Below are 16,171 nucleotides of genomic sequence, written 5' to 3'. Positions count from 1 at the left end.
TAACCAGGACATTCACAAATGGACACAGTCCATGCGCACATTGAAAAAAAAAACAGCAAAATATACAGAAATATTTGATCCATGAGGGTGATATACTATAGTTAGAATTGTATCAAAAATAGAAGTGGAACAGAGTGATGTAATGATGTAAGAGAAATTCAGAAGACATTAATAAAGAACAAGAAAGTTGACACTAATGGAAACATTGTAAGATGGCTGGATATAGTGTGGTTGCAGTATTGGAAATGTGACAGTGAACAAGTATTTTTTAAATATAATTATGATGAAGAATTCCATAAATTCAAGGTACAGAGGAAGATTACACGTGGATTTAGGCTGGATAATCTTCAGCTTAAACCAAAGCATCATGGGGCACTGAAAATCTACAAGATTATTAAAAGAAAAATGTATTGCAACTGTGTAAACAGAACATTATACCAGGAAATTACCATTTATTTTACACCGGCTTAAAAATGGAGAACAGGAAATCGTAGTAGAAGAATCTCAAAATGAAGAGCAATGAGTGATTATAAAATTAAGAGGAAATTTTAAATTTTTATATGACAGGATGGATATTGATACTATTCAATACATAAAATACTGAATCAAATAAAATATAATATATTCAGATTATAATTTTATTCAATGTCATTTAGGGCATAAATTCTGTGTGTATTTTCTTTTCATTATGTGCGGATAGACTTTTAACTCAACTGAATTTGTAGGCTTTGCTATTTTTTGAAATAAACCGATCATTAGTTAAATAACTTTTTCTTCCAAACCCCTCATCAGCTGTGGTAAATTAAAGTAACATTAGCAACTATTTAAAAACACTGTTGTTCTAAAATGCAATGTAAAAATGAAGATAACTTTGCTTTTTTATAATTTTATAAGTGCACTGTTAAAATTATTATTTCAGATAATAGTATAAATTGAACTAATAATGCTAATATTATGCTTTATAAATAATATTAACTGGTACTTTTATAATAATGCTATTATGTTCCGAGTTTAGATAATGTTCCTTTATAAAGAAGAAGAAATATGATAATTGATGCTCACCACAATAAGTCAAATTTATTAATTTGCATTGTCAAATAGATCTATAATTTTTTATTAAAGTGTTTGAATTCAAAATTTCGGCATTTATTTTTAACACTATCTACAAAATTGAACGCTTCATGTTAGTAACAAAGAACACTATCTCCAAAATGTGTTAATTTTTAAGACAATATTAAATATTTCTAGCAAATATGTATTGTATTGTCTCTAGGGTTATATTCTCTACATATGGTTTAAATTTTATCAACATATCTCTTAAATTAAAGCAGTAACATAAGAAAATGTACACAATTAAACTGTCTTTTGCCTTTCCTGTAAAGTTGTGATTTTGGAGTTAGTGTTCTTTGACATTAAGCCGTCGACTGGAGATATCACTTTGCGGGAATTAGAGGCATACATATCAGTGGTGCCAGAAAAGATAATCATATGAGTGCTGAATTTTTGTGGGTTACATTGGGTAGTCCAATTTATGTTTCAGTTATGTCACTAAAGAGATTTCGATTTATAACAAATTGTTTGAGATTCGATGACAAGCAGACCAGAGAAGCCAGAAGGCTGGAGATCCTTTTACAAATATTCGGGAACTATGGAATAAATTTTTCGTTCACTGTCAAGAATATTACAAGCCATCAACAGAATGTACTATTAACGAACAGCTTCTGGGGTTCAGAGGTCGCTGCAATTTCCGTATGTACATCCCAGTGGCGGCTCGTAGTCAAATGTCCAGGGTAGGCAAAATTTACAGAACATTTTTATGTAATTCCCGCGATTCAATGACAGCTCGCTTTCATCATGCCCCCCGAAAATTTAACTCTTGCTTACATAACAATACTGTTACATCAATGAGCCGTCTCATAATTTGTCGGTTTTTTCTAGTTTATTGTAATACTGTTGTCTTGCAACCCTTGTTGTTCAGACAACATTTCCGAAATTGGATTCAAATTCTTTTCAAGTCTCTTTAGACTTACCGAGTTACAAATATGATCTGATTCCAAGTACCTTCTTTAGATTACAATAGCAAACGTGACCACCTACAGCTTAGCTTTAACTTCACTTCCTGTTAGCCATTTATGTGTTTCATACCATACTTACTTACTTACAAATGGCTTTTAAAGAATCCGCAGGTTCATTGCCGCCCTCACGTAAGCCCGCCATCGGTCCCTACATTGTGCAAGATTAATCCAGTCTCTATCATCATATCCCACCTCCCTAAAATCCATTTTAATATATCCTCCCATCTACGTCTCGACCTCCCCAAATGTCTTTTTTCCTCCGGCCTCCCAACTAACACACTATATGCATTTCTGGATTCGCCTATACGTGCTACATGCCCTGCCCATTTCAAACGTCTGGATTTAATGTTCCTAATTATGTCAGGTGAAGAATACAATGCGTGCAGTTCTGCGTTATGTAACTTTCTCCATTCTCCTGTAACTTCATCCCTCTTAGCCCCAAATATTTTCCTAAGAACCTTATTCTCAAACACCCTTAACCTATGTTCCTCTCTCAAAGTGAGAATCCAAGTTTCACCATCATACAGAACAACCGGTAATATAACTGTTTTATAAATTCTAAATTTCAGATTTTTTGACAGCCGACTGGATGACAAAAGCTTCTCAATCGAATAATAACAGGCATTTCCCATATTTATTCTGTGTTTAATTTCCTCCCGAGTATCATTTATATATGTTACTGTTGCTCCAAGATATTTGAATTTTTCCACCTTATCGAAAGATAAACCTCCAATTTTTATATTTCCATTTCATAGTGTTTCATACCATGAAGGATTAAATTTTCTTGCATCTTTAGCACTGACTTTATGAACAATAGAGCTTAATGCAAGAGTGGGTCGTCCATTGTCCAAAATACTTCTCTTTTCAATGTCATTACGACGCGAAAACGGACAACGTAACAGTTTACTTATTATATCAGTCATAATATAATATTATTGTTATCACTTACATTAACTATAAATCACCAAATATACGTAACATTAATATACAGTACGTACTTGCAAAAATCACATTTTCTAAAATACACTGTTAAAAAAAAACATCTTTTAAAACACACTGTTTAAAAACTGTTATACTACTCGTAACAATCTACGTTCCAACTCGTGAAACTTTCAAACAGAAATTTCGCAAATCGTAGGTGTTCGATAATGCTCGTGGGTTCTCGTTAGGGCAGGCAGATTTCTAGCGCGCTGGCTTCTGCATAGAACGCATGCGCTAAGAAAGTATTTAGAATAGCGATCTCTTTTAATGCTTACTCCAGGGCCAGCTTTGAAGTTACGTGGAAGGTCGGCTAACTTCGCTTCTGCCTACCTTCTGACAGTTCTGACGCATCGTGATCTGTCCAGTGTATTGTTGTCGCATAAATCGAACTGCCAGTAGTAAGCAACATCCAACTAACCCTAAAAAAATCCCATTCATAGTTAAGTGAAGAATTTCTAAGCACCTAAACAAGAGTATATAATTATATAAGGTTTTCCAAATGTGTTGGGGTAGTTAATAAATATCCACTTTTAGGTTTTTCTAAATGTGTTGAGGTAGGCTTAGCCTACCCTGCCTGCCCTGAGGAGCCGCCTCTGGTACATCCCCAATAAACCGGAAAAATACGGCCACAAACTTGTGTTCATGTGTGACTCTCATTCTAAATACTTACAAGGAGAGGACACGCTCTGTATATCACTGAATTAAATCAGATTTTGTTACATGAAAGTACAAGACGTACTGTTTAAAGTCATACCTGATATGGGTGGCCAATGACCCCTCGTTTTGGAAATATTGGCTATTGTTTGTGACATACTTCCATTAGGTGCTCAATAGGGAAGCATTAGACTGTCTAAGGGCGTAGCTCATGTGGTTGGATGCTGAGTTGTCAACCAGGCAACCCGAGTTCGAATCCTAATGCCTTCTCATTTTTAAAGCTTGATATTATTATTATTACTATTATTATTATTATTATTATTATAATTCACTTTCAGTTGCCAGTTCCTATATTCAAAGCCATGTTGAAATATGCTTGGTATGCATCAAAATTGATAAACGAACGAGAAGTGTTTGTGAATGTGAAGGATATCTGTTTCGCAGCAGAAGTGCGGAAAAATGTGTGTGACTGTGGACAACCTTCTTTCATTTGCTGTGCATGGTGCAGGAAATATGTATGTTTTGTGTGTTTTTATGACATCATAATGAATCGGGTACAAAATGAAGTGGAATAGCTGCTACAGAAATAGAACAGACGCCAGTGACACATCTTACCTTCCTACGTGAGCAGTATTTCATTGTGTATCCTTTACAATACAATGTTAGTTAATTAGTAATTTGTTTAAAACATGATGAAGCATTCAATACATTGAGAAATATGATTTAGGTATGTAAATAGATAACTGTGATCACAATATTAATCATTATTAAAAGAAAAAGATATAGAACCAGTTAAGATTCGAACTCAGGTTGCCTGGATAACAACTCTGCATCCAACCATATGGGCTACGCTGTTACACAGTCTAATGCTTCCCTATTGAGCACCTAACGGAAGTATGTCACAAACAATAGCCAATATTTCCAAAACGAGGGGTCATTGGCCACCCATATCAGGTATGACTTTAAACAGTACATCTTGTACTTTCATCTCACACAATCTTATTCCATTCGGTGATATACAGAGCATGTCCTCTCCTTGTTAGTCACAGGAATACCTTACATAGGAAAAGAAACTTACAACGGGCCTGAACCTTTAGCACAGTACTTGGTGAAGGAATTAGCAAAACCAATTTATGGCACCAATTCCAATATAACTACTGACAATTGGTTTACATCTTTCCCCCTCCTTTCGGAGATGTTGGCTCATGATATAACTATGGTTGGTACTGTATGAAGAAACAAAAAGGAGATTCCTCCGGAAGCTCTTCAGACCAAAGGACGACCAGCAAATACAGCAATGTTTCTCTTCGACTACAGTACTAATCAACAATTGATATCATTTTCACCAAAGAAAGGTAAAATTGTATTAGTAGCCTCGACCATGCATTACACACCAAGAGTGTCTGAACAAACAAGGAAACCAGAAGCTATTGAATTTTATAATGAAACTAAAGGAGGGGTCGACTCGTTTGATCAAATGTGCAAGAACTATTCCTGCAGTAGACGTACAAGATGCTGGTCAAAGGCAGTATTTTACGGATTACTGAATGCAGCAGGAATCAATGCATTTATTGTTTGGGCTTATGCATGCGCAGCCCGTGGAGGAAAGACACCCAACAAACTGAAATTTCTTCACAAGCTTGGTCTTGATTTGTCAACGAAATTTATGCAAGAGAGATTGGCAATCAGGAATCTTCCTAATGATCTTCGAGTGAAGATAGAATTCATATTGAGTGAAAACAATTCTTTACCGGTTAGCTCACTGGAAGAACAGAAATAATCTGAAACAGGACCACGACAGGGACATTGCAAGCTCTGCAAAAAGAGTGACAAAAAGTTTGCTGTGAAGTGTAGTGTTTGTGAGAATTTCGTGTATGGAGATCATAGGGAAATAACCTGCAAGAATTGCGCACCATAGAAAATAAAAAGCGTAAATGACATTTTTTTCTTAATTATAAAATATGCACTGGAATTGTTTTAATTCTACAGTGCAAGAAAACTTTAATTGCTTCTAACAATATTGTCAATTTATGTTAAATTTCAAATTATTTTGTACTGAGCTGTGCTGTGTTATGTTTCAAGTGTGTTTTAATATATAAAAGTCAAATGCAGCATTATAAAAATCTTAATTTTTGTGTTGGGTGAAAATTCACCCATGTTACTAATAGTGTATAATAAACTGATGTTAGCAGTTAAGGGTTAAATAAAAGTTCTTTATGACACTGAATAGAAACACAGTTAACTTTAATTATCTGAGTCGAAATGTTTACGTAACCAAAAATATTACACTTCACGTCATTTTGAATACATGCTTATGACGTTCGCCCTAAAAGATCATACAGAGTTTATGTTTTCTTAAATTTTTATTTTTTTAAATTCTGAATTATAAATATTTTTCGTGTTTCCCGTCTTGATGTTATTCTTGGAGGTTAGTTACTTGTGACGTGTGTATATTTCGCTTATTGGTTTTGTAAATGTACATAAGTGCATATGTTGGATTGTACCATACCTTTCTATAATAGTATGCACTAATGAAGGAGTTGTCTTTTCATGAATTCCTCACCAAATGCAATTGAAAGACAAATGGAGTCCATTTCTCAAAACGTTAATTGGAGATTATTATTTTTGACCAAATAGTTAAAGTGACACTGAGATGGAATGTTTAATGTACTCAACACATCATATTCAATTTTAGAGTGTCCGCTTAAAATATAAGATGTGTTGTAATGTTTTACTAACATTTTTCACTTGCAGACCTGACTATGCTTTGCCTCAAGCCCTGCTCTGCAATAGATCTGCCACACTACGAGCATGCCTGGTCTCGAGGCCCATCTCTCGACAAACTGTGCCTCACCACGACCATGCCTCGCCTCCAAGCCCACCTCTCCATAAACTGTGCCTCACTACATGCCTGGCCTCCATGCCGACTTCTCCACAAACTGTGCCTCACCACGACCATGCCTCGCCTCCAAGCCCACCTCTCCATAAACTGTGCCTCACTACGTGCCTGGCCTCCATGCCGACTTCTCCACAAACTGTGCCTCACCACGACCATGCCTCGCCTCCAAGCCCACCTCTCCATAAACTGTACCTCACTACGTGCCTGGCCTCCATGCCGACTTCTCCACAAACTGTGCCTCACTACAAGCGTGAGTCGCCTCCAGGACCGCTTCTTCACAAGATCTGCCTCACTACAAGCCTGTATCGCCTCCAGCTCTGCCACTTCAAAAGCTCTGCCTCACTATGAGGCTGTCTCTCCACAAGCTCTGCCACACTACAAGCGTGAGTCACCTTCAGGACCGTCTCTTCACAAGATCTGTCTGTATAGCCTCCAACTCAGCCACTCCGTAAGCTCTGCCACACTACAAGCCTAAGTCGCTTCCAGGACCACCACTTCACAATAACTGCGTCACCACAAGCTTTAGGTCACTACAAGCATGCCTTGCCTGAAGCCCTTCCTCACCACAAGCTCTGTCTCACTACAATCCCTACCGCACCACAAAATCTGCCTCGCTTCAATCGCGTGCCTCATCACAAGTCCTGTCTCATTACAATCCTTGCCTCTCCATACTCCTTCTGAAGTCAATTAGTCATTATTATGTAATATAAATTAATTTTTACGAAATAAACAACTTTGAAAATAGAAGTCTGTAGCGTTTCTATCACACTTACTGTAAAGGTAATCATAGTCAAAGACAATTTCCAATAAACTGCTATTTTATATTAAGTTTTCATATAAATATTTACTTAGTTTTTTATCTATCATTAATGTCTGCATTTCATACAGATTAATTCATTTTTCTGCAATGGAAACAAATAGGATATCTCCAGTAGTTGAGAACAAATTGCTGCACCCACAATAATGAAAAATAATTTTTTGAGATCGACACTGTTAAAAATGTGTTTTTTCTTAGAATAAAAAAAAATAACAAAAAATAAGCAAAACTCGTCTTTGTCAAATTTCGAAGAGGATGTAAAAATATTTGCATACTTAGACCATCCATATTAGCCTAAACAGTTACCACCACTGTAGTAGCCCTACTACTGTGTTCGAACTTCATATCATGCAAAGATTTCACTTTCCTATTTGTTTGATGCAAAAGGTAGTAGCGTTTTTCTTCGCTGTGAGAAAAGTTTTTATTTGAAAGGAATAAAAGCCATTTTCTACGAATCTCAGACAACTCTGGGGTAGTTCTACGATTCCGCGTCACAAGAAATCTCCTGGTTTGGAGTTAAAAATTGCATTTTGAATCTTGCGTACACTACTTTTAACACTTGAATATAAGTAATTGATTAACTAGCAGACTTACTCGTGTTAATTATGTAAGCTGTAAGCCGCACAGACTTACATAATTAACAGAGTAAGTCCGCTAGTTAATTACTTAAAAATTTCGTCAAATAAAGTTTGCAATGCACTGTCGTTATCAGAGGAGTTTCCTTGAAGATTGTTGGGTAGAGAACAGAGAAAATGGAAATCTGAGGGCGCCAGATCGAGAGAATATCGGAGATCTAGAATCACCTTCCATCCATGCCCCTGGATATTTGCTTTCGTCATGTTCATGGAGTGCAAGCGTGGAGTATTGTCTTGCAGCACTCGAATTTCTCAACTCAACTCTGAAAAATAAATAGATAAATAGATAGGTAGGTAGGTAGGTAGGTATGTACGTACGTAGGTAAGTAAGTCAGTAGGTAAGTAAATAAGTAAATAAATAAATAAATAAATAAATAAGAGACTGTAAGTTATCTTATTTTGTTAAAAAACATAAACTGACTTTCAGTTACCTTTTTTTTTAAAAACCCATTTAGTAGTGGTTCCAGGTTTCATCAGCGGTCACAAACTACCTCAAAAGATCATTGGGCGTATTTTTCTCGAATCGAATCATTTGTTTTGAAGAACATCTCCACAGCAAACGTCTGATGCAATTTGTTGCACGGATCCAATGCGACTGAAATGGTATCAATAATGGCATTTCATTCCCTATCTTCCCACCGCTGCACGACTGTCTTAATCAAAGTTACTGCTAACTTAAAAATGTCAGCTCTTTTTGCTGGAGCTTGTAGAACAAAAACTGGCAAGTGGAGTGTATGTAATTTTGGTAACAGAATATACAGTAGGTTCACACAAGAGATTAAAGAAATAAAAAATATATTAACAAATTTAAACATGAAGTAAGATCTTTTCTACAGATACATAGGCCTACCATTTATTCAGTGAGTGAATATGTTTGTAAGACTAGCTATAATCAAAATATAGTTATCTAAGTTCCATTGTAGTTTCTAAGCTGTATCAAAGTAATATGGTACCTTGTAAAATAAGCAGCAGTAGCAGCAGCAGTAATAATAATAATAATAATAATAATAATAATAATAGTAATAATAATACAGGGAAGAAGTTACAGGAGAATGGAGAAAGTTACACAACACAGAACTGCACGCATTGTATTCTTCACCTGACATAATTGGGAACATTAAATCCAGACGTTTGAGATGGGCAGGGCATGTAGCACGTATGGCGAATCCAGAAATGCATATAGAGTGTTAGTTGGGAGGCCGGAGAGAAAAAGACCTTTGGGGAGGCCGAGATGTAGATGGAAGGATAATATTAAAATGGATTTGGGAGAGATGGGATATGATGATGGAGACTGGATTGGTCTTGCACAGGATAGGGACCGATGGCGGGCTTATGTGAGGGCGGCAATGAACCTTTGGGTTCCTTAAAAGCCATTTGTAAGTAAGTTAAATAATAATAATAACAATAATAATAATAATAATAATAATAATAATAATAATAATAATAATAATACTTTAGGAAAAAAATGTGGAAACTCTACTTAAGGAATATAATTACAGTGTTACGTAATTCGAAACTTCATTCATAGTACCAGCATGTTAAAGGATTTCAGGTATGCTGTTTAATTTTTATTTTATTCTGCATAAGAATTACAATTTTTTTACATGAATTATCACAGTAGTATGCAGATAGGCCTAGGTTAAAATTCACAAGAACATAAAAAATTCAATAAATTAGCTACCGGTAAACGAAAGTTTATTTAAAGGTAAACATTGTATTTCTATATATAGTATTCTCATCAACAAATAACAGTATATTTATACAGATCCGATTTGAGAAGACCTATGTGAAACAACAAAAAAATATGTGCAACAAAATGTGAGAGGTAATAACATTAAAGCTTTGCTAGTAATTCTAACAACTTGGTTTCTACATATCATTGTAGAATTACGTTGAAATGAATTAGCGTTAATTCTATACGGCACATGGGAATCTCTCTCTTAAACAGTAAGAAGAATCAGCTCGGTTTATGTTTAAATTTTTCAGCTGCCAAAGCTAGTTTTCTAATGTTACTGAGGCAACCTGCTGATGCCTCTTGGAGTTTTTCGTCAGCAGACCCGATGGTTTCCAGAAGATACTGAAAATGACCACATAACAGAGTATAAACAAGCAATGTTCAATGCATTATGCAACTAAGAAAAATTGCATATTAGCCTATGACCTCAAAAAGAAGCTAATTTTTCAAGACAGTTTGTAGTCCGCCGCTGTGGTCAGCATGTCTGGCTATGAAACGAGAAGGTCTGGGTTTAAATCCTGGTTGGGTCAAGTTACTGGCTGAGATTATTTCCGGGGTTTTCCCTCAACCAATTTAAGCAGAATTGCTAGGTAACTTTCGGAGTTGGACCTCGGACTCATTTCGTCATCATTAACTCACATATCATTATCCATACAATAGTCCGGGTTATGTTCATGGTGCAGCATAGTGTAATTGTGTAAGATCGCAGCCGTTCGGCTACCCAATCATTCACAAGAATAGGAGTGGTAAGCACAATAAGCCTCAGGCTGCAGTGTAAGCCTTCAGGTCCTTCCTCCATACGAAGAAAAAAAAAGGACAGTTTACTAGACAAAATTTGTTTGTTAATGACATCACAACTATTTACCGTAAAGTACAAAATATTCATTTAAACTACGGTATTATGAACGTATTTTTGGAATGTAATCAAGTACTAATTCATATCAATGATGTATGTTAGATTTATTCAGCTTATTTGTTTTCACTAAAGTGGAGTACCTTTTATAGATTTTTCATTGTTCATTAATATTAACGTCTTTATAAATAGATGAATTGAGGGGGTAGGTGAAAGAAGGGCACGTCTACAAAAATGGTGTTTTGAAAAAAAAAACGCTGTTGAACATTTTACATTGTTATAACTTTAAAATTATGGATCACAAATAATAAACAGAGAACTCTGTAGCAATATTACAGTTCTAAAACCAGTACTATCAGATTTTCTGTAACATATTATCAACAATAAAAAAACAAAACGAGAACATTTAAATCGTCCGATATGGTGCCCTTATTCCGTAGAACAGTCATGTAAACATAAACAGACAACTCAGTAGCAATATAATAGCACATTAGGTGCAAATTCACTTGTAATAAAAATATTTTCCTTTCTTTTCTTTCTCATGAGTCTGAAGGCAGAAAAATGAGCATGTGGAAGGTAAACAAAGCATAATACAGAGTCGAAGAATAGAAAAAGAGTTAAAAGAGCTTACTTTATTTGTATAATTTCAGTTATATGTTGCACTAATTTAACTATTGATCCAATATAAATGTAAAAAGGCATTCCAAATTACATACAAAATTAAGAGACAATATTTTATCTACATTTTCTCACACAGATTTGACGTGGTTACAGAAACTGAGGCTTCTGTAGTAGCCTATTAGTATAATGCTAACAGCTAAGCTATAACAGACAGAACAATAACTTAGAGCACTTCGTCCTAAAAAAACTATATATCTTTATACTTATAAATAAAGTATCATTATCATTATTAATTCTTAACTTGAAAGAGGAGGTTTCATGGTTTCATAGATTATTTAATAATAATAATAATAATAATAATAATAATAATAATAATAATAATAATAATAATAATAATAATAATATTATTATTATTATTATCATTATTATTATTAAATCCAGACGTCTGAGATGGGCAGGGCATGTAGCACGAACGGGTAAATCCAGAAATGCATATAGGAAAAAGACCTTTGGGGAGGTCGAGACGTAGATGGGAGGGTAATATTAAAATGGATTTGAGGGAGATGGGAGATGATGATAGAGACTGGATTAATCTTGCACAGGATGGGACTGATGGCGGGCTTATGTGAGGGCGGCAATGAACCTACAGGTTCCTTAAAAGCCATTTGTAAGTAAGTAAGTAAGTAAGTAAGTAATAATAATAATAATAATAATAATAATAATAATAATAATAATAATAATAATAATAATAAATTTCTCAACATTAAACCAACACCATAAATCAATTCTACGCTTCTTTTGAAGCATAAATGCTTTTCTTTTACAACACAGTGATGGTACTACATTTACATGTGATATAAATATTTAGACCTTCCTATTCGGAAACCTGTTTGTTCTTCTAATAGAATTGTTTCAATAATATTGCGAATAGGAAGGTCATGCACTGATAACATTTTCACTATAAAACAAATAATAGAAAAGAGGAGAGAATTTAATTGTCCAACATATATCATATTTATAGATTTCATAAAAGCCTTTGATAAAGTGAAAAGAAAAAAAATTATGGGAAATAATGGTTAACAGAGGTATACCAAATCATATTACTGAAATATTTAAAGAAATATACAAAGGTACAACTAAATGTGTAAAAGAAAGAGGTAGAAATGTTAAAACAACAAGTATTAACACCGGACTAAGACAAGGGTGCTGTACATCACCCACTTTATTTAATTTATATCTAGACAAAGCAATTCGAGAATGGAAACAGCGGCTAAACATTTTAAATATATCCTCTGATTATAATAGGAAGAATTTTATAATGACACTCCTATATGCAGATGACCAAGTAATAATTTCTGACAATGAAGACACGCTACAAAGAGCATTATTTGAACTCCATAAAATAACTCTTAATTACAATTTTGATATATCAAAAAACAAAACCAAATCTATGGCATTTCAAGGAACTCATCCTCTAAGATGTAAACTTGTATTAGACAATAATATAATTGAACAAGTAAATACATTTAAATTTTTAGGATCTTCAATATCATATATTAAAGAGGTAGATATTGGAAATAAAGTTGAAATTTTTTCAAAAATGTGCGGAACAATTAAAAGAACTTTAAAAAATAAAGTAAGAAAAGATACGATGATAAAATTTTATAAAACTATGGCAGTTCCTGCAGCTCTATATAGTAGTGAAACTTGGACAATGACAAGTAGAGATAAAAGTAGACTACAGGCAGCAGAAATGAGGTTTTTAAGATCAGTTCTGGGAGTCACTAAAAGGGACAGAATCAGAAATGAAGATATAAGAAATCAATTACAGATTTTTAACCTAAATGAAGAAATAGACCATCACAGAAAAAAATGGCTAGATCACGTAGACAGAATGGATGAGAGAAGATACCCAAAGAAAATATTAAATTATATACCAGAAGGAAAGAGAAACAGAAAGATAAAAAAAACGATGGAAAGACCAATGAACTAATAATTTGGAGCGCGCAACAAGCCTTAGTAGGGCTTAATGCATGAAGAAGAAGAAGAAGAAGAAGAAGAAGAAGTAGAAGTAGAAGAAGAAGATAAATATTTAGACACAAAAATGATTACTCTCCTGCAGCATGAATTTGTCTCAATCCACTTTGGGCAGCGCCTGGTTCACACGACTAGGGAAAGGATTAATATTAATATTAACATAACAGATATATTCTGTAGCACCAAAAAAATAACATTCCTTAGGGAAAGGATATTCATTTTGCACCTAATTTACTTCTTCAATATATCTTCATTATAGATTATTCATAACACTTGACTTATAAACAGACAAAAAAAAAGCAACAAACAAACAAAACAAAGGAAAAACAGCAGAGTCGTGCATAAGAAATTCCTTCACGTGTAAACCTACTCTCACAGAATCAACCGAATTCTTCCAAAGGAGACTTAATGTATGGCAGCCGGTCTTGTCTAAGACTGTACGGTACAGTATTAGAACAGTAACTATATAGGAGTAATTTTATCATTTCTCTGTATCATAATTTGGAAATGAGGCACAATAAGTAAATGAAAACTTGACCTGCCCTATACTGGTATCTGTAATGTTAAGAAATGAAGAATTGAGGAAACAATGTGGCTTCCAATATGTAAGCGTTACTCTTTCATATTATTTATGTACGAGAACTCTAAGGTTAACCCACAGATGCATTTCTACCTGAAAGTATGAGAATTTAATTTAAGACATTGATTATTCAAGTTTTGAATTGAACTGAAAGAGAGGGAAATGGGAAGAGAAACATTTAAAAGGTAGGCCTACCTATACGAAAACTGAATATGTAAGCTCCAAGCCTGTTGTCCACTTTTCTCACTTTGGGTTTCGCATTCCACTGAAGGAACTCTAGAAAATTTTGAAGAGGAAAAAGTCGAAAATGAACGTAATCTAATAGGTACCACATAAAGGGAACAATTATTCAACGCGGTAAGATTCTTTTGTATGCTACAAATTTAGTATGACACAGAACCTCGAGGTATATTTCTGTCTCAGATTTTATTTAGTAATTTCTATCACTAATATTAAAAGTCCACCACTCCTAGGCATGTTTGCCGCTTCCAGGCTATAAGGTCCATAACAAAATGTCCACAAGTACAAATGGTCCACAAAAAAAGTCCACAAACTAAATAGTCCAACATTTCAAGTCCTACATACTATTTGTCCATGGAGTGAAAAAGCCCGACATCCATGTGGTCCACTGTATTATAAAGCCCATCATACGAAAAGATCCATCATGCGAAAGGTTCAACATACAAAGTTGTTCAACAGAGATGAGTTACTAACTAACCTCCTGGCTCTGTTGTCAGGCAGGAACTTGCTGGAGCTCATAACGAAGAAATTATCGTAAGTCTTCCACAAAGAAATGCGAGTCCAAAGACAATAATGAACATGATCATTGTTATTTCTACTTTTTTAAAGATAGTAGAAGCAGCAGCAGCAGCAGCAGCAGTAGCAGTAGTAGTAGTAGTAGTAGCAGCAGCAGCAGCAGTAGCAGCAGCAGCAGCAGCAGCAGTAGTAGCAGTAGTAGGTTTATCTTGCCTGGCAGATTTAAGGCCATCAGGCCTTCTCTTCCACTCAACCAGGTTTCAATAATATAAATGAAATACAAAATTAGATTACAAAACAACACAAAAGAAAATACCTTACAAATTACATAAAATATAGTAGAAAATTACAATAGTCAAGATCAGTTACATAATATAAAATTACAAATAGTCAAGATCGGTTACATAATATATAAAATAAAGTAGAAAATTAAACATAATCAAAATCAGTTACATAACATAAGGGGAAAAAAACACACGCACGCACGCACACACACACACAATTTATAAGACCTAAAATGCCCGAGATAAATTCGAGATTAATTCACTTGAGATATATTATACAGTTAATATACTAATAGGAGAATACATGTGGGTTACAAGACATAAAATGTTGATTAGCAAAGTCGTACTAAATGGCATACAAACACAAATGATTAAGTAATATATCAAGATAATAAAAAAAAAGAAAAGAGAAAAAAAAAAGAAGAAGAAAAGAGAGGAGAAAAAAGTAACAACTTGGTCATTTAAGACTATTTAGAAACGTCCGCAAGAGTCTAGTTCTGTTCATTAAAAACATTTCTAAGTAGAGTATACTTAAAAGATTTTAGACTCCGACTGCTCCTGATTTCCTGTGACAAGGAATTCCAGGAACAGGCTGTGTGTTTTGTGAAGGAAGCAGAGTAGAGAGATGTTTGATAGTGGAAGGTAACAACGGAATATAAGAGTTAGATGGTAAAGTCCCCCCCGATGGTATCTCCACCTTAACGTGGTGGGGGGTTTGAGTGCTTCTATGATCTCGAGAGCTAAGCCGGTGGTAGCATAGCTACTGGCAGGGCCTCCCTTGCCGGACAGGTTGAGAGTGAGAACCCAGACGAAGAGAGACACCCTGGTCCTCCAGGTTGGGAGTTTGAGCGTGGGACTGACGATTCCACCTCAGTAAAAATTTAACCGTTACGAAAAAAATACAGCAGCCCCGGAATGGTGGACATCAATCAAATGATTGGGGGACAAGATATTGTCAAATTTATAAAATCCCAGAGGTTGAGATGGCTGGGACACATACAGAGAATGAACGAAAACAGAATTCCCAAAAGAATACTACAAGGGAAAGTCCACAACAGAAGAAGGAAAGGAAGGCCTAAGAAGAGATGGCTGGATGGGGTCATCAGGGACCTAGAAATAATTGTATTGTATTGTATTTATTCATTCCCTGTACAATCTATTACAGATTATAGGTTTGTCATTAGATACAAACGCACAAAATACACACACAGACACACACATACACACACAAATAAGATTTCTAG

General features: G+C 34.8%; 1 protein-coding gene across 3 annotated transcripts in view; it reads right to left on the bottom strand.

The window, feature by feature from the left end:
• Positions 1-9,616: 9,616 nt before the first annotated feature.
• gudu (Armadillo repeat-containing protein gudu) overlaps positions 9,617-16,171 on the bottom strand; it is an 88,203-nt gene continuing 81,648 nt past the window's right edge. For all 3 annotated transcript variants that reach the window (XM_069844245.1, XM_069844249.1, XM_069844248.1), the window contains one exon: positions 9,617-10,138. In XM_069844245.1, coding sequence (XP_069700346.1) covers positions 10,019-10,138 — 120 coding nt within the window. In that variant the 3' untranslated portion in view covers positions 9,617-10,018. The remainder of the gene's footprint in view (positions 10,139-16,171) is intronic.

Source organism: Periplaneta americana, chromosome 13 (assembly GCF_040183065.1).
Source record: "Periplaneta americana isolate PAMFEO1 chromosome 13, P.americana_PAMFEO1_priV1, whole genome shotgun sequence".
In the NCBI taxonomy this organism is placed as follows: domain Eukaryota; kingdom Metazoa; phylum Arthropoda; class Insecta; order Blattodea; family Blattidae; genus Periplaneta; species Periplaneta americana.
This window is presented reverse-complemented; position numbering and strand designations above follow the sequence as displayed.